The sequence below is a fragment of the Engraulis encrasicolus genome, chromosome 7, assembly GCF_034702125.1.
Source record: "Engraulis encrasicolus isolate BLACKSEA-1 chromosome 7, IST_EnEncr_1.0, whole genome shotgun sequence".
Classification (NCBI taxonomy): domain Eukaryota; kingdom Metazoa; phylum Chordata; class Actinopteri; order Clupeiformes; family Engraulidae; genus Engraulis; species Engraulis encrasicolus.
This window is the reverse complement of record NC_085863.1, coordinates 10,407,249-10,434,089: the sequence shown is the minus strand read 5'-3', so window position 1 is coordinate 10,434,089 and position 26,841 is coordinate 10,407,249. Positions and strand designations below refer to the sequence as shown.

The window sequence follows — 26,841 nt, the reverse complement described above, 5'->3', positions numbered from 1 at the left end:
CTTAGACCATCGTTTTTTAACGTCTTCTAGATTGTATTGGGTCCCTGAGGACTCTCTAAGTGTGTATCCAGACCAGACAAGTTTGATAGTTCACTTGCTTTAGTCAGACCCAAATGTGTGTGTGTGTTTTTATTTTTTTTTCCATTTTGGTGCGGATCACTTTCACACTTTACATTTTAGTAAGTGGACCAAAATCTGTTAACAAAGCCACACACCTTCAGAAACAACATTCGCATGAGGTGCTAAATGCACAAGTGAAGTCCAAAAGTTAGCAATTGTACAATTGCTATACTACTGTTAGATTTGTTTTTTTTAAATCAACCAAATGGCAAGGCGGCTATGGATGATAGTGATCAGTGTGCATTATGTTGTGACATTTGTTGCTTTTTATGTAAGATGTAGGCTAAAAGGTATGTGTGCCAGGATATTAGCCATATTCATACAGCAGTCCTGCTTTTCACTGCAGGTCACACAATTATTAAATGATCTAGCATAGCTAAGAAAGACTTGGCACACCATCCACTTTGGCTAGGAATCCTCTGACCCAACCAAAACAGCATGGATTAGGTACGGTCTGCTTTCACACCTCCAGAAGATCCGCACCAGGGTTCCTTTGGTCCGAACCTAGTCAGACCTTTCAATGCAGTCTCCGTCTGCTTGTTTGGTGCGGACCAGAGTTTGTGGTTTGAATTCAGACCATTCCAAAAGGTCCAAACCAACAGAAATGTGGTTTGTTTATTATTTGCTCCGGACCAAATGTATATGTGTAGGTCTGAATACACCCTAAGTGTTGAATTAACGCTGCCTTGATTATTGTGCTGCTACATGCCACAGTACTATATAGCCTTGTAGAGTGGGGCATTTGACATGAAAAGGCCTAATGATGAAATAGTCTCATAACAGACAAACTCCATTGTAAAGTGCAAAATAGAGCAAGAGTACATACCGTAGAATAACTTCATAAATTCAATGAAGCAAAAAGATTGGATTATAATCCATTTGTACAACACTTGGTACTCCTGTTTGGCAGTAATGGTTTTACTTCCCAAAAAATTATCAATTCAGTTTCCAGTGAAACGTACATGTCACATGTCAAGTACATTTTGTCCCTTGTTCCTTTCAGCAAATGACCCACTCTCAGACAGCAACATCACTTTGACCATCAGAATTAGACCTGACATTAAACGTATTCACAGACAATGTCATTTTTCATACAAGTTATCTTTCTTGTAGCCTTTCAGTGCAGGTGGGCCCGCCTGCTGAAAAAAGCTGAACGATCACTCGTCATAAGACCAGTGCTATGATATTTGAGGGTCAATAACAGATTACTTGGTGATTACGATTTTGATAACAGGCTTCAGTGCATCCCACAGATTTGTTGTTACTTAATGAAAGGGGGGGGGGGGTAGCTGGTACCAAGGTTAGAGTGTATAGAACAGAAGACAGTTTTGTGATGTTCCATATGAAATATGAAATCAAAACTTTAGATTTAACTTCCACAACACAAAATCTTGTGTTTTCAGGGAAGCTTAGTTCAGGTGGTAGGCGTTTATTATTACCAGAGAGAGTGGATAATACTCCTAGAATCCCTGTTATTATGGTGGCCGGGTTAAGAATAAAGTGCTAGAGGAGACACTAAGCTTATACCAGGGGCCCAGCTACAAGAGGCTGCAGACAGGATCTGTGAAGACGTATTTAGTCAGGTCCATTCTTTTAGTTAGGAATCAGGAAATATGATATTTCTCTTACCTTTTGTGGAGCGACAAGAAGGGCAGAGGAGAGGGGGAAGATACATGGAAAAGAAGAAGAAAAAGAAAGGAATATTCGGTTTAGAGACAGGCACAATAATACAGTGACAACAAACAACACATACTGTACATGAAAATTATACTTACCCATTGGGGGAATACAGACTCAAAAGTAACTGATTAGTAATGACAAGACTGCAATTTATAAAGGCAAATGAAGCAGGAAAATATACAGAGCACATTGTGTGTAGTTGCCACATCATGCTACCAGTATTGGGTTTACTGGAGGAAGTTATATTACAGATGTATTTTCAGTTTGGCAAAAATCTGGAATTTCTGATTCTGAGCCAATATGCTCCACCAAATTATGTAAGACGCATGAAAAACACTTTCCATTTCTTTTAAATACAGACAGACAGGAAGATGAACAGACACACAGAGTTACATAACAGAGGAACAACACAAATGAAAGAACACCTTACTGAAAGGATGGCATCTCTGAGTACAGGTACAGCCAATACCCTTTCTCAAAGAAAACAGAACTGCATATTGTATACAGCTCATTAAATGTGTAGTATGGAACTACAACATATATCATCATCATCATCAGCAGCAGCAGCAGCAGACACTTGCACCTGTTTACATACTAAGTCGTTGTATTTGTTAATTTCTTGAGAAGGAATTGAAATTATTTTCACTGAAAGACTTCATGCTCAGCGTATCAGTCATATCTAAAAACATGTTTCACATAACTTTGTCTAGCTGGAGGTACCCAACCTTCTTCAGCAAATACATCACCTAGCCAAAAAAAAGTCAGCACAACAAAACAATATGAAAATAGCTCACTGTATCGAAGGGAGAAAGAAGGCAGACTGGGCAGTTTCTATTGCCCTTTGTTTCCTATTACTTGATGTAAGACCATAAGAGGTGCAGAGACTGTGTAAGTCATGTATGGGATAGGTGACCCTGGTGTGAGGGAACCCAAGTGATAGGTGACATTACTGCATGGGAGAAAGGGGTCAAGAGCTGTGTGAGGAGACAGAGTGTGTGAGCCACATTGGTGCAATTCCTAGAAAGGGAAAGTCTGTGTGAAGGTGTGACCATTATCAGGGATGTTGGGTTTTTCCGGTCTACCACTAGGCCAGAGAGTGCCAGAGAGTGCATGTGAAGTGAAGTGAAAGTCCAACTGGGAAACTCCAACTCCCAATGTCATTGTGACACAGCACTCCACAGCATACAAGTGTTCACTGCACACTGCACACAACAAAATTGCCTTTATGCCTCACCCGTGCAAGGGGGGAGCACCCGTGCAAGGGGGCAGCACCCAATGGCGACCCTAGGGAGCAGTGCGGAGGGACGGTACCTCAGGGTACCTCAGTCATGGAGGAGGATGGGGGAGAGCACTGGTTAATTACTCCCCCCACCAACCTGGCAGGTCGGGAGTCGAACCGGCAACCTTTGGGCTACAAGTCTGACACCCTAACCGCTTCCCCATGACTGCCCAAGTCAGTGTGATGGTGTGACTATCAGGGATGCTGGGTGTTTTCGGTCTGCTGCTATGCCAAGTCGTTGGTGTCACGGCCAGAGTACATGTTTGGTAGCCTGATGGCCTGAGTTGAAATCCAGACAGGCTTCTGCCCTCTGCTACACGTGCATGACATTACATATACTGTAAGCATAGCACTGAAAGAACAACTTATCAGTCTTTGTTTAGATCAACCTTTTCCAACAAAAGCCCAATTGTTCAGGGCCTACCTCTGGCCCAATAATCAATAAAACTCAAATAAATGGTCGTCAGCAACATACACACATATATTATTTAGATTTTTTTGAAAAGTATTTCAAGGCTCCCTTGGAATACCTTCAGGGACCACCAGAGGGCCACAGTTTGAGAATGACTGGTGCGTTGCCTATAAATAAGTAAACAAAGGTTGGGAGAGCATACAGTATATTTCTATTGAAAAAATGGTCAGCAAAGTCCCGATTATGGACCATGTACAGTAGTACACTGTCGTGTGGAGAAGATTTGGGATGTCCCGAGCAAAGCACTCATCCTCTCAACATTTGGACAAAAGCTTTTAGGGAGAGCTTTATCTCACTCACCAGTTGCAGTAAAACAAGACTGCAGATGGAGGGAAACAGGACATAATACATAATAATGTCATGTATTCTAATGTAATGTAATATAATGTAATGATACATGTTTACAGAATGATGCTGTGATAAATGTAGACCACAGTCAAAAGCTAATGTAACACATTGAGACAATGAGTGTGACTATTTCCCATAGTTCCTTAAGCAAAGCTGCAATGTTCTGCACATGAATGTGTTTATAGTGTTAGTCATGTATAAACATACAGGATGCAGTGGATGCCAGTTATGCAACAGAGGAATATATTGATTACAGCGCGGGTACATTGACTCACTTACAATCTAGGCAAAATCCCACTTGGCACCCATGCCATGCCACACACACACACACATGCACACGCACGCACGCACACACACACAAACACACACACACACGCACGCACACGCACACACACACACACACACACGCACACACGTCTTATGTTTTTATATTTTCCCTGTGTTTTATGTTTATTATGCTATGTTGTATACTGGGTATGTGAGTACTGTACGTAATGCAGTGATGGTATGAAGCCCAAGACAAATTCCCCCTGGGGACAATTAAGTACACTACTATCTCATTTATACTAGTAATCGGAAGATGTTTTAAAGGTGGGGTTGCAGGCTATGATGTCACGGTGGAGAGAACTCCCCCAGGGTTCTACTGTAAGGTTCTATAGTCTCTGAATAATTCAGAGACTATAGAACCTTACAGTAGAACCCAGGGGGAATTCTCCCCACCGTGGCACCATAACCTGCAACCCCACCTTTAACATTTCTCTCGGTTTGAACAGTATTTGTTAGCCTGCCCTACACAGCAAAGTTAAAGCCTCCTCCTCCTCCTTGTTTTGCTCAATCGCACAAAATGTACGTCTCATTTCTTCCAGATTCATCCCACATTGGAGATGAGCCATATGGGCTGTATCATGTGGTAATCAGAAAGGCTTTATTTTTACAGGACCGCACCACTCTGCACATCTGATGATGAGACTATAGCACTTCTAAACACATAATACGCTGCTTTCACAATTGGGAGACAGCTGTGAGTTTAAAATATCATCTAGGGTCCGGTGTCCTACAAGAGTAGAGTAGCAGGAAATGAACAGCCCAAAATACAGATGTCACAGACCCCTCCAGGGCTCGAAGGAACCCCCCTCCGGTTTAGGAGCAAATGGACCGATCTACACGGTGACTAACCCTGTTGCTATGGCAACACATCCCACCTCCTGGCCTGGTAGCTGGTGTGTGTGCGCGTGTGTGCATGTGTGAGCGTGTGTGTGTGTGTGAGAGAGGAAGAGAGTGCGAGTGTGTGTGTGAGTGGCAGTGTGTATTTATGAGGGGGATGGTGGGGGTGGGGCGCAGGCAAGCACAGGGAAGAAAAAAAAACAGCCTCTCTCTGGGCTGAGGGAAAGCATGGTACAGCACAATCAGGTCAGATGAAATACTGTGTGGCAAAGCCTAGCCTGTATATATAATTAAGAAAAGAAATCAGAGGTTTATAAACATCCATGATGCTCCTTGTGTCTATTTATTTGTTAGCACATCCCAATGTTTTCTTTATGTGTAATTTAAGGATAGATTGTGGAGAATAAAATGGGTTGTAGTACTGTATTAAATGAAGCATTGTGGCATCAAATTTCCGCAGTGGCTTAGCAGGACAAGCATGATGGAATATGTGATGGAAAACACTTTGGACAATGTAGACTAAACGTGGTCACACAGTCAGGCTAAACGGCAACTGAGGCACAGACACGCCCTGCAGCACGGTATAGGATCCACAATGGCTAGAATCCTTCCCAACAAAATGAATAACATATATGGTTTGTGTCCCAACTAACAATGCTGTATATTAAAGATGACTAAAGTGAGGCATCTTTGTCGCGTGCCTACTTGTGCTTTCCTCCATGGCATAAATAGACAGCCAGTCTAGACCATACATTTTTAAACAGCATCCCATTTTGCTTTGGTAAGGGGAAATGTAGGTAAGATAGCAAACCAGGTAAAAACATATATTTTTTTCAAACACACAAACACACATAATTTGATACTCATGCACACATGAATACTCTTTCAGTCAGAGCCCATAAAATGTGTTAAGCACACAGTGGTGGCTGACTATTTGTTTTCCCTTTTCAATGCTACAGTATAGTCTGGTGTGTACAAAAACAAAGGGTGCTATGTTCATGGAAGTATAATGAAAAGGAGACCGCAGTCTATTTGCGATTCACATACAGTACAACAGTGGGTGAGTGTAATACACAAGGGTAAGCCAAGTGTGATTCACAACACTATTTTGTGCTACCAAAGTGCCATTGCAGTGATATTTGAAAAGGAGAGAGTGAAATGGGTTTGGAGAAGGGGTGTCAAACTCAAATTCACAGTAGAGTCACTGAACGATCCCAAGGCTTGTGTTACCCTATTTAACACACATGCAGCTGTTTGATTACATTAAATACATGAAAAATGCTCACATGGCTATGGGAGTAAATCCCAAAATGGTTTCAAACAATAACAATGCACAGGTCCATTATACACAGATGCTGGACCAAAAGCGCAAGTATCCAAAAAGTATATGCAGAGCTAAAAGAGGATGCCATGCTCCCTCAGCAAATCCATACTTGGTTTATTTAGGACACCATAATACATCACTGCTCAGTGGCGGCTATCAGAGGCTCCTTGAGAGTGAAGATGCACATCTACAAGAAAAATACTCCAGGTGCCATAGAGTTAAAGTAGATGATGTGAGATAGTGCTCTGCTCTACACACTGGGTATACGCTCCAAAAGTATTTTGTTAACTTCAAAATAGCACGAAAACTGAAAATAAAGTCTGCGACACCAAGTCCCCGTTTCTCTTGCTTTAATGTGACATTTTGGGGCAGCATGGAGGACATTTCTGTTTTCATGTGACTTTGCTAGTCCTGCACCCAATCTTTTTGAGACAGACGTTGGTGATTTTGTTCTTAGTTACACTTTAACTTCACAAAAGCAACCACTTTTTGGAGCATACGACTATAACCACTGTGCCGACCACTCTCTCACAGGTATCCAAGGTGCTCCCCTCACCTAACTGTCTTTTAAGCAACTAATCATCATCAACATGGCCGTCGGGTAGAAGAGATTAATATAAGTTCAAGGCAGCAATGCGTGGCCAGAGGAGATCAGGGGTGTGTTACTCAAAAACGTAGTTGTTAGCCAGTTCGCAACTTCGGTAGTTAGTTGCCAGTGGGGAATTGCATTCCAAACAACAAAGTAGCTAACATAGTTAGCAACTATGGCTTGAAGAAATGCACTCCAGGACAGGAACGTCAACTGAGAGGAGGTAGTGCTATGTACACTGAGTCACAGATTTTATAATGTTGTCAAGATTCTTTGTGTGTTTTTATGATGGACTGTTTTTATTTATTTCTTAGCCCTTGTTTATTATGCATTCGTCCTGTCTTCCTGTTATGTGCTGTGTGTATGGCCAGGTGGCATTCGATTTCCCCCTTGGGGATTAATAAAGTCTCTCTCTCTCTCTCTCTCTCTCTCTCTCTCTCTCTCTCTCTCTCTCTCTCTTTCTCTCTCTCTCTCTCTCTCTCTCTCTCTCTCTCTCTCTCTCTCTCAGATAGTGGCTACTGAGCTATCCTGCAGCAACTCATACACCAGCTAAGAGGACAGGCTGTTCCCACTGCAGTGCTGAGTATGTTCACTCCCCCAGCACATAGCCTACTTGCCACACATGTATACAGCTATACATGACCACAGGTAACCCACATAGACAAATGGGCCTCCTTCAACATGAAGACAGTCTGTTAAGCATGAGTTGATTTGGTGGATTCTGTCAACATTTAAACTGCTTCAAAATCATTCATTGTTCACTCCCCCAGCACATACCCTACTTGCTAGACATCTGTTTAGATATGTATGACTAACCCACTTACAAAAACAGCAATCAGCTTCCCTCAGCATAAAGAGAGGCTGTTAAGCACGAGGTGATTTGCTGGATGCCGTCAATATTTAAACTGCTTCAAAATCAGAGACTAGATCTATTCTGGTGCAAAAGGAAGATGCAGAGTTACAGTAATGTAGCACTCTCTTCTGGTATCCTAATCAATACCAAAATCTGATTGTTTTGAAGCTTCACCCCCTGAGAATACTGGGGTGCATTTCTCCAAAGAGAAGTTGTTAACCTGTTAGCAACTTTGGTAGTTGCCAATGGGAAAATGTATTGAAAACAACATAGTAGCTAATGTAGTAAGCAAATTTGGTTTCGAGAAATGCACCCCAGGTCTGCTTCTGTGTATAGTGAGAGCAGCTACTGTGCCACTGCGTGTGCCTGTATTGGTGTGGGTGGGTGAGTGGGTGCAGAGGTATGCTGCTGCTGCGGTGAAGGAAGTAAATGGCAATATACTGAACAGCAGACAGTGACCCACAGGCTTTTGCATACTGTATGTATTTATATGGTAACTCCTGTATATATAACAAAGAGCTCATCACAAACATGAGCAGCAGTGTGATGCTTCGACAGGATGAGACACTTTTACACAGTGTGTCTACTGATCACTGAGATTACCGTCTGTCATTAAACTGTTGCCTGTTAAACAAAACAAACAAAAAAACAAATCCATAATAAACAGCAACACCATACAGCCTACCATAGCAAGCAAACAATATGAATACACTGCCAGAACACAGAAGCAAAACACAAAGCCAAAAAGTAGCACTGACTATCATCAATCTGCTTCACTTTCTTGCAGTGTATTTTCTAATATTATTTTTTAAGTGCTAACTGAACTTAGCTGAATTAAGGAGGTAGGTACTGATATCAAGCGTAAATAGCTGCACTGTATCCTCTTTCATCCTTACACAAGACGCCTCATGAGGTAGATCATTTCAATAACTACATAAGGCTAACATTGAAACAGACTAACAGTGGTAACAAAGTCATCAAAGCATTATCAGAAAAAAAGAAACATTAACAATCGGCATTGTCATCTGAGGCACCATAGTGTGCCACATTGTAGCCAAACAACAACAAAGCAAACAAAGCCCAGAAACAACAAATCCTGCTTGCTTTGACCATATTATGCATCAATCAACTAACATTCAAACAAGTTTCATACCAGTAATTGTTACTATCTCAATGTATCAACACTACCGTTGTCAAAGAATTTAGTTGCCTATGGAAGAAAGATGAAAGTACCCAGGTAATCTAACAAGTATAAATGGAGCAAGGAAGTATGTGGACAATATACGGGCACAGTAAATAAATAATACATGTAAGCTGGTGCTGAAAGGGCTATGCACAGAGTAGGATAACCTTTGTAGTTGGAGATAGTGGACAAACCCCATGTTGAACAACAAACAGTGTAAGCTGCAGCTGCCTTTACAGCCATAGGAGACTAGGCCTCAATGAGGATATGGATGAGGTCAAGGATACAAAATGAGGACACCCAGGTGTCAAAGCCACTAGTACAAACTGAGCAAGAGAGAGTAGGCTTACAAGAGCACAGTAAATAAGTATGGGGTGAAAAAGCTAGGCAAATACTATAGCCTAGAGTTAAATGTATTGTCGCCCCAAACTCCATGTGGGATAGACAGTGTATCTGTGGCTGCCTTTACAGCTGCATTGTATCCCTCAGCTAACAGCATTAACAGGGGACTAGGCCCCAATGGAGGATATGAATGAGGTCAAGGATACAAAATGAGGATACCCAGGGGTCAAAGCCACTAGTACAAACTGAGCGAGACAGAGTACAAGAGCACAGTAAATAATAAGCATGGGTTGAACAGTTTTCGAAGAGTTAGATGTAGCGTAGCCCTAAAGGGTTAAAGGTAGTAGGCAAACCACTGACGTATAATAGTATACTATACACGTCAGTGGGGAAAACCCCATGTGGAACAGACAGTGTAGCTGCGGCTGCCTTTACAGCTGTGTTGTATCCCTCAAGAAACAGGACCCTCTCGAAAACGAGATTTTTATCTCAAGAGGCTATCCTCTAATAAAGAAATGTGAAATTTGAAAGATCATTGACAGAGGACCATGTGACAAATCTGATTGAATAGAATACCACAGGTGTTGGTCTTTAGGAATATCTTGGGGGATGTTATGTACAGTCAGACACAGTACTGTCACAATTGGAACATGCTAACAAAGCAGCCCTCTTCTGGGTGGGTGACTATTTATTTTCTGACTGAAGGCCTCTATGCGCCAATCTACAGTATCATCACTCTATCCCTTAAGTGCAGCACACTGCAGAATCTGAATTCTACCATACCATCATACAAACACACATCACACAGGCACACATCAGCGGATGTAGTTCTCATGAGATGCTCAGTGCATTAGCGAGGAGTGTCTACAAAAACTATAAATAGCCATATTGTCCTATTGGTTGGCACCCTCCCACTGACTGACAATGCAATGTGTTATGTGTGAATGCAAAGCCTTCTCCTAACAGGGGAGAAACATCTTCAAGGAAACATAGGATATAAATATAACGGAATTAAAACAAAACAGTATGCATATGTGTCTGACTGTACATTTTAGAATATGTACTCTATTTCAAACCAATGATTCACAGGTTACAGCCAGAGAAACCTAGAAAATCTTTGTTACGGTACACAAGGACATACAACATAAGGTATACGTCCACAAAGGTACTGGAGTCTACATTACATAACCACATAGCTAACTGTTCATTTCTATTCCTCCGAATCAAGAGAGGAAGATAAACACAAGTCTGTGCTTAACCCAGCTTCACATCTCCTCATCTCCCAGAGACTCTCCTCCTTTTCTGCAGCACTGACTGTTGCCGTGACAACCGGTATGACCTTGCTTCCAGTCTCTGCAGCGAATGAAGAAGGGAGGAGGGGATGGGGAACTAACTGCACACGAGGCACAACACAACACTGCAGACCTCTCCAGCCTGCTCTCCTTTCCTTTCCTTCCTGTCTGTCTGTGGCTCGGACTGGCAAAAGGGAGTGGAAGTCTATGTTGTGAGGCCACAGAAATGTCTGTGTGACTATCAGTCATCCATCCACTCACAGAACTAAGAGTGGATGAGCTACAGAATTAGGAACAGTCTCAATAGGTTAGGATGAGAACAAAGGATGTAGGCTACATGCTTTGAGATATAGACTACAGTATGTTTTCACCATCACCACAATGTATTTTGTGTTGTATTTTGTGAGCTATCCTCTATTACATAAAGCGCACTGCTATTCATATGATTACCTGCATACTATGCCAAAAGACACATAGCAAAGCAATATCTTTGCACCACTTAAATGGCATAAAGAATTCATCATGACTGAAAAGGATGTGGACAACACTTCGTTGATCACAGCTTCACCGTCACAATCTGTGTTGATAAATCAATGAGTCTTAAAGCATGCCTCACACAAGGGTGTGGCTCATAAATCAGTGAAAACTGGGGTCCTTTATGCTACAGCAATCCCAAACAAGGCTGAATGAAAGGCACAATGCTAATAGAAGCTAAGCTAAGCTAAGCTAAGATGAGCTATATAAGACTGCAGGGCTAACTGGGACGGGAAATGGAGGAGAGAAGAGATGAGAAGAACAGAGCACTGTTACCATTTCAAAGCCTCTCTATCCCAGTGGTGAGAGAGAGAGAGAGAGAGAGAGAGAGAGAGAGAGAGAGAGAGAGAGAGAGAGAGAGAGAGAGAGAGAGAGAGAGAGAGAGAGAGAGAGAGAGAGAGAGAGAGAGAGAGAGAGAGAGAGAGAGATGGTTGAATGTGGGTCAGTGTGCTTAGGGTGTGGGAGGGGGATGGAGGAGATTGAGAAAGAGAGGAAAAGGGAACAGGGAAGGAATGAGAATCAAGCACGCTGAGAGGAAAGGAATACAGAGAGAGAGAGAGAGAGAGAGAGAGAGAGGGAGAGAGAGAGAGAGAGAGAGAGAGAGAGGGAGAGAGAGAGAGAGGGAGAGAAGGGAGATAGAGGTAATCCTATCCTGAAACTAATCATATTATGAGTGAGAAGCTATTCAATTGGCGTTTTTCATAGTAACATGACCCATAAACTGTGGGCATTGTGAGTTAGTATTCATCTGTCATACAGAGGAAATGTATTTAGTTAATATTATGTACTTGCATGGGATCTGATTACAGTATGGGCTCATGGCAGTGATTATGGTCACATTCACCATTTGGCTTCGAATACTCTTATAGTACCTTTCTGAGCACCGTCTTGTGCTCACAGTTTCAAACATAATGCAAGTAACTGAGCTGGAATCCAGAACAAAAAAAAGGGCTTTGGCGTTCAGTTAAGTTTGGCGAAGGTGCTCTTTGGTTATCCTTTACTAAGGATCCATCCAAGTCAATGAGAAATATCCAAGGCACTTTTCTTCTTGGTTAAAACGCTTTTAATAAAATTAGCTAGTTCATAGTGGAACTGTTAAAAATTGCCAATTAGTTCCACTATGAACTAGCTAATTTTATTAAAAGCTTTTTAACTGAGCTGGAATGCCAGTCTTTCTCACTTCAAAAGGTGAGACTGTGATAGCTATGTGCATATAAAATGAAAAGATGACATGGTGGTTTATCTTTTGTATCAGTGTTGTAGTGTTGTATCAGACATAACAATTTTCATAATTTACCAGAAAACAAATACCACAGTACAACAGACAACATTTCAATATCTAATCTATTTCAAATGTGCAGGTTTTGCAATTGCATGTAATTATTATGTATGAGGTGACAAACAACACAATCAGAAGTACAGTATAGCATCCCGTAACATGTTGTTTTGAATGTTGAATGTGACTGAATCTGCATTTGATCCAGGAGATGAAGAGATGGGTGGTTCTTTTTTTTCACAGAAACTACTGTGTACACACGTGCACATGCGGATGTGTGAATACATTATATGTTTCTCTATCCAGGCCACAAAACACACACACACACACACACACAGTAGAACACAGTAACACAGCCCAATCACTCTACCCCACACATAAAGAGTTGCACAGTAACACAGCCCGTTCGCTCTACCCCACCCCACAACACCCCACCACATGGAGATGACAAGTCAGACTGCTCCTGTACACATGACAGACAACTCTCTGAATGGTAACTGACCCTTGGCATGCATGACACCAGTCAGAGTGACCCACAAGTCACAGTGACCCCAAAGTAAAAGTCACACAACTTCATGACGCACGTATGAATCTTTATGGATTTTTATGGACATAGTATGGATAATATAGCTTTACAGCCATTTCACTGCATGCCGAACTGTACGTACAGCAACTCTATGATATTTTTCAATGAATGTGAACAGATAAACAACATCCTTTGCATAAACCACCCTTGTCAGTAGAGTATGTTATGCTGGCTCTTCCTCACCTCTAATGTGACCTCAGCATCCAGCTGCTCTTGACTTTTCTGTCTCTGCACTGTTCCTGGCCGACTCAGGTTGATGGTCAGGGTGTTCTGGTTGTAGAGCCGCACAGGTTTCATGTCGCTGCGACGGGAGTCGGTGGTGGCGCTGCAGAACTCGCGGGCCGGCTGCAGGGGGTTCCGTTCCGTCAGTCGGAGGGAGAGTACATGGTGGGATAGTAATAAGGGATGACGGGCAGGTTATTGGCTGATTGGGATGACGGGCAGGTTATTGGCTGAGTTATTAAACTTGGATTTTTTTTCCCACACACCTCAACTGGCAGATGCGTTGGAGATGGCCCTTGGGTCGCTCTGTAGACTATTTGAAAAAACTCCAGCACACTGACCATTTCGCTATTTTTCTTTAATGAACAATGTTTCGGTCCTAGACCTTCAGGACTAAAACGTTGTTCATTAAAGAAAAACAACAAAATAGTCAAGTGTGCGGGAGTTTTTTCAAATAGTCTATTAGCTGATTTATAGAATAACCTTGTCTGTCTCCATCTGTAGACTTTCACAGATATGATGATGGCAATGAGGGAGAAAATGAAGAGTATTGACACCACAATCAGGGAGAGGATTAAGTAAAAAGTCAGGTTCTCGTTGTATTCCTTGTCGTGCGTAAACTCAGTGAACTCTGACAGCACTTCAGGGAAGCTGTCGGCCACTGCCACGTTCACAGTGACTGTAGCAGAGCGAGAGGGCTGTCCGTTGTCCTCCACTATAACAGTGAGTTTCTGTTTCACAGCATCTTTATCAGTCACCTGGCGCACAGTTCTGATCTCTCCATTCTGTGCGCCCACTTCAAACAGCGGCCTGTCTGCAGCTTTCTGTAGTTTATATGAGAGCCAGGCATTCTGTCCAGAGTCCACATCTACAGCCACCACTTTAGTGACCAGATAGCCGATATCAGCTGATCGAGGGACTATTTCAGCCACAGCAGAGCTACTGGTCTGTACTGGATAAAGTATCTGAGGTGCGTTATCATTCTGATCTTGAAAAAAGATGTTTAAGGTGACATTAGCACTCAGGGGAAGGCTGCCTCCATCCTGTGCTTTTATTATATTTTCAGAGATTTCATCTGTTTGTAATCAAATGGCTTCATGGCCTAGATTGCACCAGTATCTGTGCCTCTGGAAATAAAAGTCTCAAGGGGCGTGCCATTTAAACTCCCATCATTTATGAAATACGATAATCGAGAACTTGGTCCCCAGTCTGTATCAATCATTTTGACCACAAAAATACAGAGATGGGGAGTTGTTTTCTGGCACGTTTGCATTATATATTTTGTGCTCAAACTGTTGAGCATTGTCATTAATGTCTGATATCTTGAGCCTCAATGCCTCTTCAATGGAGAGAGATGGGTTTCCTCCATCCACTGCAGTAATGGTGATATTGTATTCAGATGTTAGTTCTCTGTGCAATTCGGAACCTGTCACAAGGTTGTAATAGTTTGGCATTGTTGAAATAATTATGAATGGATAAGATGGCGATATTGAACATGAAACTTTCCCATTTTCACCTGAGTCAATGTCTTGGACCTTGGTCATAGCTATAACAGTACCAACAGCTGCATCTTCTGGTAAAACACTTGAGGCTATTTTTACGGTCCCAGAACGTTGAGGACTGCTGCCATCAAAAGTGGTGAGGTTGGCATGCAACAACCGCACCGAAAACCAAAACCATATTATTCACAAACATACCGAACCGTGACATGAAAACCCAACAGACCGCAGTCCATGCAGTGCCCACAAAATATCTATTAAAACAATGGCATTTGAGATCACTGAGGATGAAGCAATTAAAATCACACGATTTTCAATATACCGGTAAGCCTATACAATAAGCCCATACAAACCAAACTATAAGCCTACGCAACCCAAAAGTTGGATATTTAGTGATGATAAGTCTGATTCTATAAGCCAACTGAAAGAGGGCATTTGGGACGCTCACACAGGGCACATCAGCTGACAACAGTTTGAGTGCAAGTGCAGGTTAGCACAAGGCGGTTCTCAGACACGTACAAAAGGTCAAATTTGACATGCTTATCATTACATTATAACTAATTATATAAATATAGTTTAATATTCCTAGTACACTGTGCAAAAAAACAAAACAAACAAAAACAGTAAAGAACCGAAAACCATGACCTTGATACCGTGATATGGACCAAACCGTGAATTTTGTAAACCTTGCCATGGTAATGCTGATCCTTCTGTTCTCTTTCTAATGGCCATTTGAGAACCATTTCGACATTCTTAACGCCACCTTTATTGCTTTGTAAGTTTTGGCTAAAGTGGTCAGTGGGGTTTAAAACACATTTCTTCAAGGAATTCACCCCCACATCAGAATCAATTGCACCCTCCACAGAGAAGTGCGCCCCTGTTAATGACGATTCGCTAATTTCTTGGTCTATTTCATTAGTGGGGAACACAGGACTCTTGTCATTTATGTCCATTATGTCAATCAAGGCATGATGGGATTTTCAAGAATAAAGTCAAAACCAAGACTGCATGCAGATATTTCCCCGCACAGCATCTCACAGTCTATTCTTTCCTTTATCACCAACTGGCCTTTTTCTCTATCCAGCCCAACGTACTCACTGCCATTCGATGTGAACACACAAGCTCTCCCAGAAACTAGTAGTCACTTCAAATCCCCTTCCAGGTCATTTGCTATATTCCCAATGATAGATCCTTTAGCACAAGGGTGGGGAACCTTTTTCATTTGAGGGACCACTTCAAATTCATCCGAGGGCCGTAAAAGTCCTCTAAGGGCCGTACTATGAACACAAACCAGGATTTCCCAGTGCACTTTAGGCCTATATTGAAGGCAGCCACCTGTAAAACAGATTCCACCTTCTCAAGGTCCCCTGAATATAACTTAATTGAATAGTAAATGTATTTTCTAAGATTCCTTTACAAAATATGTCATATTTCATGTGAAGTTGCTTAACATTAAAATTATATTGGGGGCTGGATAAAGCGACCTCAAGGGCCGCAAACGGCCCTCGAGACATAGGTTCCCCACCCCTGCTCTAGCCATTTCCGCGGGTATGGAATAGCGAATTTACACCATCACAACGTGAAATAGAGTAGCATATAACAACGCAAACAATGGCCATCTTTTACGACAGTCTCGTCCTCCCATTTTGATGTAACCGTGTTGCGCACTGTGCATTTAGAAAAAACAAAACAGAAAGACTACCTGCTACAAAAATGTTTACGAATGAAGGGTCAGTTTTTTGTAATGGGGTAGGATACTCTTTTCGTGACACAGTGACTAGATAGACAGTCACAATACCCACTGAGTGAAATGTTCAGATAACAATTTTTTTAGGGATAAGGGAAAATGGGAGGTACTGATGTAGCCTACAAATTATACACATGATGTACAGCGACACTCAAAGTCCAGACACGGTATTACAACTGACAAGATGCTGTTAAATAAAGCAGGTGATGCTTTTAACATTTAGAGTGTAAGTATATTGTTAAGAAGAAGAGTGCATCAGGGCATGCATCAGGGGGTAGGCTACCTGAATGGACCAGGCCTGCGTGACCCGTGAATAAAAGAGTTACAGTAGAGACGGATAGTAGAAGAAAGAGAAAGAGTGCTGTGAGTTATGTAGGCCTACTCTGTAGATCTACATCCAATGTATGCTTACAATCCTACACTCCCAAGGTTCCTAAAGCTTAACTCAATAGTAATACTACTGTAGGTCAAATAATACTTATTGTGGTGCAAGAATGACTAACGTTTCGACGGAGCGCGTCTTTATCAGAGTCAAGAGGCTTGAATCTGATGAAGACGCACTGCGTCGAAACGTTTGTCATCCTTGCACCACATACAAATATCAGCAAAACGTATCCTGTGTGCTCCAGTCATCCTTGGGCCAGTCTCCTTTGAAGTGGACCAGCTTGCTTTCAACTGAATACAGTCCCAGACTGCGAGCACCAAAAAGGCTAGAGTGCAAGTGACCTCCTTTCCTAAGTCAAATAATACTTTTCCTACACATTTTCACATGGACAGCACTTCACAAATGCAGTTTCTGAATATTCCAAAGAGTGGACGTCTCTCACCTCCAAAGACAGATCAATATCCATGGGATCTTTCTTTTCTCTCTGAACTGTCCCAGGTCGACTCATGCTCGCCAGTGTGCTCTGGCTGTACGGTCTAGGTTTTACGTCAGTCATCCTTGAGTCAGTTGTTCCACACACCTCGTAGTTGTAAACGTGCTGCAAAGTTCCGTCAGAGTACATTGTTGGGTAATAAGGGATGACGGGGAGATTATTGGCTGATTTATAGAATAACTTTCTCTGTCTCCATCTGTAGATTTTAACAGATATGATCGCAATGACAGAGAAAATAAAAAGTATTGACACTACAATGAGAGCCAACAACAAAAAGAAAGTCAAGTTGTTATTGTAATCCTTGTCGTGCGTAAACTCGGTGAACTCTGAGAGCACTTCAGGGAAGCTGTCGGCCACTGCCACGTTCACAGTGACTGTAGCAGAGCGAGAGGGCTGTCCGTTGTCCTCCACTATAACAGTGAGTTTCTGTTTCACAGCATCTTTATCAGTCACCTGGCGCACAGTTCTGATCTCTCCATTCTGTGCGCCCACTTCAAACAGCGGCCTGTCTGCAGCTTTCTGTAGTTTATATGAGAGCCAGGCATTCTGTCCAGAGTCCACATCTACAGCCACCACTTTAGTGACCAGATAGCCAATATCAGCTGACCGAGGCACAATCTCAGCTACAGCAGAGCTACTGGTCTGTACTGGATAAAGTATCTGAGGCGCGTTATCATTCTGATCCTGAACAAAGATCTTCAGTGTTGCGTTGGTGCTGAGAGGGGGAGTGCCACCGTCTTGTGCTTTAATTTTTATATTAAACGATTTAAGTTGTTCATAATCAAAAGATTTAGTCGCATATATCACTCCTGTGTCCGAATTTATAGAAATATATGAAGCAAGAGAGGCACCATTTAAAGCCCCTTCCTCGAGAAAGTAAGATACACGTGCATTGGGACCCCAATCGGCATCCTTAGCATTTACCGTAAATATAGACAAAGATGGGGAGTTATTTTCATTCACATACACATCATATGTGTCCTGTTCAAACTGAGGAGCATTGTCATTAATGTCTGATATCTTTACAGTCAGTGTCTCTCTGCTCGAGAGCGGAGGAGTGCCTCCATCCACTGCTGTGACGGTTATATTGTACTCGGGTAGCTGTTCTCTGTCCAGTGCTGAATCTGTCACCAGGTTATAGTAGGTGGATAAGGACCGCACTATTTTAAATGGAGAATTGCGGTCAATAGAACATGTGACTTTTCCATTGTCACCTGCATCGAGGTCTTGGACATTCAGCATCGCAACGACTGTTCCCAGTGCTGCGTTTTCCGGTAACGCGCTGGTGAATGACATGACCGTAATCTTTGGGACATTGTCGTTTACATCTATGACATCAATGATAACTTCGCGGGACTGCGTTAAGCCGCCATTGTCTTTCGCGGCAACCTTCATCTTGAATTGTTTATTTTTCTCATAATCAATGGGCCCACTGACCATAATTTGACCAGACTCCGTGTCGATAGTAAACAATGCCATAATATTCGCTGCAGCATGCTCAAAATAGTATTGTATGTGAGCATTACCCCCCTCATCAGCGTCAGACGCACTGACTGTTGTCACCAGAGTGCCAACTGCTGAATTCTCAGGAACAGATGCCTTATACACTGCTTGGTTAAATACTGGCGCGTTGTCATTGTTATCAAGAACAGTGATGTGGATTTTTACTGTGCCAGACCTTTGTGGGCTTCCGCCATCGACGGCGGTGACAGTAAGATAATGATGCTCTTTCATCTCTCGATCTAGTGGTGTTTTTAAAACCATCTCGACATTTTTACTGCCATCTGAACTGCTTTGAACATTCAAATCAAAGTGGTCTGTCGGATGCAAAATGTATTTTTGTAACGTGTTTAAGCCTACATCAGGATCAATCGCTTCCCCTACGGAAAAGCTGGCACCTGGTAGGGCGGATTCGCTTATTTCTATGTCTATTTCATTCTTAGGAAAAACAGGACTGTTATCGTTTACATCCTGTATATCAATCGTTATACTATAAAGCTCCATGGGATTTTCTAGAATGACTTCAAAGCTGAGACTACACGCTTCTATATCTCCGCATAGCTGCTCTCGGTCCATTCTTTGTTTCACCAGCAGCTGTCCTTTCTCTCTATCCAGCCCAACGTACTCACTGCCATCCGATGTGAACACACGAGCTCTCCCGGACACAAGCCTCTTCAGTTCAATGCCAAGATCGTTTGCTATATTCCCAACAACGGATCCCTTCGCCATTTCCTCAGGTATAGAATAACGGATTTGTCCAAGAGTAAAAGGTATCAAAGATGTCCACAAAAACACCAGCGATAATTTCCATCTCTCAGTCCACATCCCTTTCGCCATTTTGATGACAGTTTTAGGGAAATGGGCAGGGAGACTACAATCCTTCTCTTTGTGTTTGCAATTAAAATGGTTTTAAATCAAATGACCCTTCGATTTCGCCACTATATCCAAATTAAACTGGTTGCTCTCGAAGTCACCAAACGCAATGTGATTTGGGCAGGACCCTCTTAAACTGTTTATAGATAATGGGAGGAACCAAGAGAGGACAAGGTATACGCAATCAACAGCGGCACTTAGGGTCCAAAATATGTATTGCAACCACTCACAATAGGCAATATTATGGATAATGTCATTGATGATGAAACACTAAACGAAAGGTAGGCCTAAACAGTAACTTAAATTAGATCAGAAAACGCAGTATAGGCTATTTTATGAAGATGTGGGCTAAGGTTAGAAAGTGTAAATGGTTTACACAGAAAGTACAAAACAATAGGCTGTTTGATTTGTGTAGGCCTGCGCAAACATGGCATCTATGTAAACTGGCATGGATGTCAAGAGAAAATAATGTGTCCTCTCTTTCAGCCTACTTAGCATACATGTTGGTACTGTTGATTGTCACACCTCACATAGGCCCAAAACAGAGGAGGCTTAAATAACCCGTAATGTATTAGTTCCTTAATACTATATAATTCTCACCTGAGGGGAGATATCGTCAGCATCCCCAGCCTGCTGTTGCTTATGTTGCCTCTGAACTGTCCCAGGTCGACTCAGGCTCACCAGCGTGCTCTGACTGTATGGTCTCATGGGCTTGACGTCACTCATTCTAGAATCAGTTGTCCCGCACATTTCATAATTGTAGGTATGGTGCAAAGTTCCGTCAGAGTACATTGTTGGGTAATAAGGGATGACGGGGAGATTATTGGCTGATTTATAAAATAACTTTCTCTGTCTCCATCTGTAGATTTTAACAGATATGATCGCAATGACAGAGAAAATGAAAAGTATCGACACTACAATGAGAGCCAGCAGCAAAAAGAAAGTCAAGTTGTTATTGTAATCCTTGTCGTGCGTAAACTCGGTGAACTCTGACAGCACTTCAGGGAAGCTGTCGGCCACTGCCACGTTCACAGTGACTGTAGCAGAGCGAGAGGGCTGTCCGTTGTCCTCCACTATAACAGTGAGTTTCTGTTTCACAGCATCTTTATCAGTCACCTGGCGCACAGTTCTGATCTCTCCATTCTGTGCGCCCACTTCAAACAGCGGCCTGTCTGCAGCTTTCTGTAGTTTATATGAGAGCCAGGCATTCTGTCCAGAGTCCACATCTACAGCCACCACTTTAGTGACCAGATAGCCAATATCAGCTGACCGAGGCACTATCTCAGCTACAGCAGAGCTACTGGTTTGGACTGGGTAGAGTATCTGAGGTGCGTTATCATTCTGATCCTGTACGAAGATCTTCAGCGTTGCATTGGTACTAAGAGGTGGAGTACCACCGTCTTGTGCTTTAATTTTTATATTAAACGATTTAAGTTGCTCATAATCAAACGATTTAGTTGCATATATCACTCCAGTGTCCGAGTTTATAGAAATATATGAGGCAAGAGAGGCACCATTTAAAGTCCCCTCCTCGAGAAAGTAAGATACGCGTGCATTGGGACCCCAATCGGCATCCTTAGCATTTACCGTAAATATAGACAAAGATGGGGAGTTATTTTCATTCACATACACATCATATGTGTCCTGTTCAAACTGAGGAGCATTGTCATTAATGTCTGATATCTTTACAGTCAGTGTCTCTCTGCTAGAGAGCGGAGGAGTGCCTCCATCCACTGCTGTGACGGTTATATTGTACTCGGGTAGCTGTTCTCTGTCCAGTGCTGAATCTGTCACCAGGTTGTAATAGGTGGATAAGGACCGCACTATTTTAAATGGAGAATTGCGGTCAATGGAACAAGTTACTTTTCCATTGTCACCAGCATCGAAATCTTGGACATTCAACATAGCTACGACAGTGCCCAGTGCTGCGTTTTCCGGTAACGCGCTGGTGAATGACATGGCAGTTATTTTTGGAATATTGTCATTTACGTCGGTGACATCAATAATCACATTACATGCGCCAGTTAACCCACCGTTGTCTTCAGCTATTACTTTAATCTGAAATTGCTTGTGCTTTTCATAATCAATTTGTCCAGCGACTGTAATTTGACCAGATTGAACATCAATGGCAAACAATGCCACCGCATTCGCTGCAGCATGCTCAAAATAGTAATGAATATGAGCATTTTCTCCCTCGTCAGCGTCAGTCGCTCTCACTGTTGTCACTAATGTTCCTATAGCTGAATTCTCAGCGACAGATGCTTTGTACACAGCTTGGTTAAACACCGGTGCATTATCATTGATATCGAGAACAGTGATGTGGATTTTTACTGTGCCAGACCTTTGTGGGCTGCCGCCATCGACCGCGGTGAGCGTAAGATAATGATGCTCCTTCTTCTCTCTATCTAAAGTGTTTTTCAGTACCATTTCAACGTTCTTAGTACCATCCGAACTACTCTGTACGTTCAATTCAAAATGATCTGTCGGATGTAAAATGTATTTTTGAAGCGTGTTTAAGCCAACATCGGCATCAATCGCGCCTGCCAAAGAAAAGCGTGTACCCAGTATGGCGGATTCGCTTATTTCTTGGTCTATTTCATTCTTGGGGAAAATGGGACTGTTATCGTTTACATCTTGTATATCAATCGTTATACTATAAAGCTCCATGGGATTTTCTAGAATGACTTCAAAGCTGAGACTACACGCTTCTATATCTCCGCATAGCTGCTCTCGGTCCATTCTTTGTTTCACCAGCAGCTGTCCTTTCTCTCTATCCAGCCCAACGTACTCACTGCCATCCGATGTGAACACACGAGCTCTCCCGGACACAAGCCTCTTCAGTTCAATGCCAAGATCGTTTGCTATATTCCCAACAACGGATCCCTTCGCCATTTCCTCTGGTATAGAGTAACGGATTTGTCCAAGAGCAAAAGGCAGCACATATGTCCACAAAAACACGAACGATAATGTCCATCTCTCACAGGCCAAGTCTTTCTTCATTTCGACGTCACACTAGGCACACAAGCAATATGAACAATTCTCCTTTCCTTATTGTAAGTAAACAAATGTTATAAAATCCACCAAAATCCACCGAACCGACGGTTTCACTGCACTGTTCCACTATTTCCGCTGTCTCGGTCACCAAACGCAATGTGATTTGGCCAACCCTTCATTAACTGTTTATAGATAATGGGAGGAACAGAGGAGAGCAGAATATGCACAATCGACAGCGACACGTAGGGTCCAAAACAAGTATTGCAGTATTGTGCAGCAACTTACCAAGCCTACCAAACACAATTTAAAAATCATAAAAGTAGGCCTATTGAGAATGACACGATGGGCATCAAATGCAAATGAAAAATGTACTACTTAGGAAGTTCCAAGTGGGTTGAACAGAAATGCATAAGCCATATGCCTAGTTCTTTATAAGTTTACCTTTACGCACATAATACTAGTCACCGATATGCTACACTCCACAGAAAAAGATGCACTTCCCAAGACTCATGTAAGTAAATGTTTTAGTGGCCATAAATAGCCTTCATACATGTGCACATATATGTGCAGGCCATACCTTATATTACTTCACCTTTAGGCACAGTACTAGTCACCGTGTTGTTACACTCTGCAGAAAGTAATGCACCATCTCATTTCCGATGATTCGTTCACGAAATTAAATGCCTAAGATGCCAGAAATAGCCTCGATATGAGTGCACATATATGCCACTTACAAATTATTAGTTTCTAAAACTTTCAAATCTCACCTCTGGAGAGATATCATCGGCATCTGCAGCTTGCTGTTGCTTCTGTTGCCTCTGAACTGTCCCAGGTCGACTCAAGCTCACCAGCGTGCTCTGACTGTATGGTCTCATGGGCTTTACGTCAGTCATTCTAGAATCAGTTGTCCCGCACATTTCATAATTGTAGGTATGGTGCAAAGTTCCATCAGAGTACATTGTTGGGTAATAAGGAATGACGGGAAGATTGTTGGCTGATTTATAAAATAACTTTCTCTGTCTCCATCTGTAGATTTTAACAGATATAATCGCAATGACAGAGAAAATGAAAAGTATTGACACTACGATGAGAGCCAACAACAAAAAGAAAGTCAAGTTGTTATTGTAATCCTTGTCGTGCGTAAACTCGGTGAACTCTGACAGCACTTCAGGGAAGCTGTCGGCCACTGCCACGTTCACAGTGACTGTAGCAGAGCGAGAGGGCTGTCCGTTGTCCTCCACTATAACAGTGAGTTTCTGTTTCACAGCATCTTTATCAGTCACCTGCCGCACAGTTCTGATCTCTCCATTCTGTGCGCCCACTTCAAACAGCGGCCTGTCTGCAGCTTTCTGTAGTTTATATGAGAGCCAGGCATTCTGCCCAGAGTCCACATCTACAGCCACCACTTTAGTGACCAGATAGCCAATATCAGCTGACCGAGGAACTATTTCAGCTACAGCAGAGCTACTGGTCTGCACTGGATAAAGTATCTGAGGTGCGTTATCATTCTGATCCTGGACAAAGATATTCAGTGTTGCATTGGTGCTGAGAGGAGGAGTGCCACCGTCTTGTGCTTTAATTTTTATATTAAACGATTTAAGTTGCTCATAATCAAACGATTTAGTTGCATATATCACTCCAGTGTCCGAATTTATAGAAATATATGATGCAAGAGAGGCACCATTTAAAGCTCCCTCCTCGAGAAAGTAAGATACGCGTGCATTGGGACCCCAATCGGCATCCTTAGCATTTACCGTAAATATAGACAAAGATGGGGAGTTATTTTCATTCACATACACATCATATGTGTCCTGTTCAAACTGAGGAGCATTGTCATTAATGTCTGATATCTTTACAGTCAGTGTCTCTCTGCTAGAGAGCGGAGGAGTGCCTCCATCCACTGCTGTGACGGTTATATTGTACTCGGGTAGCTGTTCTCTGTCCAGTGCTGAATCCGTCACCAAGTTATAATAGGTGGATAAGGACCGCACTATTTTAAATGGAGAATTGCGGTCAATAGAGCAGGTGACTTTTCCATTGTCACCTGCATCGAGGTCTTGGACATTCAGCATAGCGACGACTGTTCCCAGTGCTGCGTTTTCAGGCAAAGCACTGGTGAATGACATGACGGTTAATTTAGGCACGTTGTCGTTTACGTCAGTAACATCGATAATGACATCACAGGACTCTTTTAGCCCACCGTTGTCTTCAGCTATTACTTTTATCTCAAATTGTTTATGTTTTTCATAATCAATGGCTCCAGCTACTGAAATTTGACCCGATTCACTGTTGATGGCAAACAATGCAATGATACTGGCTGGAGCATGCTCAAAATAGTATTGTATGTTAGCATTTACTCCCTCGTCAGCGTCAGTCGCACTCACTGTTGTCACCAGAGCGCCATTTACTGAATTCTCAGGAACAGATGCCTTATACACAGCTTGGGTAAAAACCGGAGCATTGTCATTATGATCGAGGACAGAGATGTGGATTTTAACCGTGCCAGTCCTTTGTGGGCTTCCACCATCTAAGGCGGTGAGAGTAAGATAATGATGATCCTGCTTCTCTCTGTCTAGTGGCGTTTTTAAAACCATTTCAACATTTTTACTACCACCTGAACGACTCTGTACACTCAAATCAAAATTGTCTGTCGGTTGCAAATTATATTTTTGTAAAGTGTTTATTCCTACATCGGGATCTATCGCCCCTGCCAACGAAAAGCGCGCTCCGGGTAGGGCGGATTCGCTGATTTTTTGGTCTATTTCATTCTTGGGGAAAACGGGACTGTTATCGTTTACATCCTGTATATCAATCGTTATGCTATAAAGCTCCATGGGGTTTTCTAGAATGACTTCAAAGCTGAGACTACACGCTTCTATATCTCCGCATAGCTGCTCTCGGTCCATTCTTTGTTTCACCAGCAGCTGTCCTTTCTCTCTATCCAGCCCAACGTACTCACTGCCATCCGATGTGAACACACGAGCTCTCCCGGACACAAGCCTCTTCAGTTCAATGCCAAGATCGTTTGCTATATTCCCAACAACGGATCCCTTCGCCATTTCCTCTGGTATAGAGTAACGGATTTGTCCAAATGCAAAAGGCATCAGAAATGTCCACACAAACACGACCGATAATTTCCATCTCTCACAACTGAAGCCTTTCTTCATTTCGACGTCACTAAGCACACTATGAACACAATTCGCTTTTCCTTGTTGTAAGTAGTCTAAAAAAATGTTATAAAATCCAACGAACTGGGGCGTTCACTGCACTGTACCAATATGTTCGCTGCCTCGGTCACCAAACGCAATGTGATTTGAACAAACCCTTCTTTAACTGTTTATAGATAAGGGGAGGAACAGAGGAGAGCAGAATATGCACAATCCACAGCGACACGTAGGGTCCAAAACAAGTATTGCAGTATTATGCAGTAAAACACATATTAAAAAAACATAAAAGTAGGCCTATTGAGAATGACAAGATGGATATTCAGTGCAATTGAAAAATTTACTAGGAAGTTCAAAATGAATGCGCAGGTCATATGTAGTACTTTACCAGTTTACCTTTACGCACACAGTACTAGTCCCCGAGTTGTTACACTCTGCAGAAAATAATGCACCCTCTCATTTCCCAAAACTCAAGGATACAAGTAAATTTTTAAATGCCAGAAATACACATGTGCACATGTCACTTATATGTCACATAAATGTGCAGGCCACCTTACATGATTTGTTCAGTTGACTTTTACGAACACAGTACTAATAACCTTGTTGTTACACTGTTCAGAAAATAATGCACCCTCTCTCTTTCTACGACGTATGGATACAAGTAAATATTTTAGATGCCAGAAATAGCCCTCATATGTGCACAAATATAGTATGGCAAATAGCATATACTCTATGCACAGGCTATAGCTTACATTACTTTAACAGTTTACCTTTACGCAAACAGTACTAGTCACCGTGTTGTTATATTCTCCACAAAATAATGAACCCTCTCGTTTCCCACGACAATATGATACAATTCAATCTTTTAAAATCTGGGAATAGCCTTGATTTGAGTATTAGTTTCTAAAACTTCCAAATCTCA

General features: G+C 42.3%; 3 protein-coding genes and 1 pseudogene across 13 annotated transcripts in view; all 4 read right to left on the bottom strand.

Annotated features, from left to right (window-relative positions):
• LOC134452453 (protocadherin beta-16-like) overlaps positions 1 to 26,841 on the bottom strand; it is a 239,861-nt gene that overhangs the window by 65,550 nt on the left and 147,470 nt on the right. For 4 of the 11 annotated variants that reach the window (XM_063202847.1, XM_063202845.1, XM_063202848.1 and 1 more), the window contains exon 2: positions 13,226 to 13,387. The exons of 6 other annotated variants lie outside the window; for them this stretch is intronic. In XM_063202847.1, the coding sequence (XP_063058917.1) occupies positions 13,226 to 13,387 (162 nt within the window). Of the gene's footprint in view, positions 1 to 1,540; positions 1,750 to 13,225; positions 13,388 to 26,841 lie in introns of those variants that run through there. One more of the 11 variants, XM_063202856.1, reaches the window with a different exon arrangement.
• LOC134452463 (protocadherin gamma-B3-like) lies at positions 15,304 to 16,101 on the bottom strand (annotated as a pseudogene).
• On the bottom strand, positions 20,164 to 22,761 carry LOC134452462 (protocadherin gamma-A12-like). Its single transcript, XM_063202864.1, has one exon. The coding sequence runs from the start codon at positions 22,759 to 22,761 to the stop codon at positions 20,347 to 20,349; it is 2,415 nt and encodes an 804-aa protein (XP_063058934.1). The 3' UTR covers positions 20,164 to 20,346.
• Positions 22,866 to 25,910, bottom strand: LOC134453261 (protocadherin gamma-A3-like). The gene is made up of 2 exons (XM_063204134.1): positions 23,523 to 25,910; positions 22,866 to 22,937 (listed from the first exon to the last, which is right to left on the bottom strand). The coding sequence occupies exons 1-2, from the start codon at positions 25,857 to 25,859 to the stop codon at positions 22,866 to 22,868; spliced, it is 2,409 nt and encodes an 802-aa protein (XP_063060204.1). The 5' UTR covers positions 25,860 to 25,910.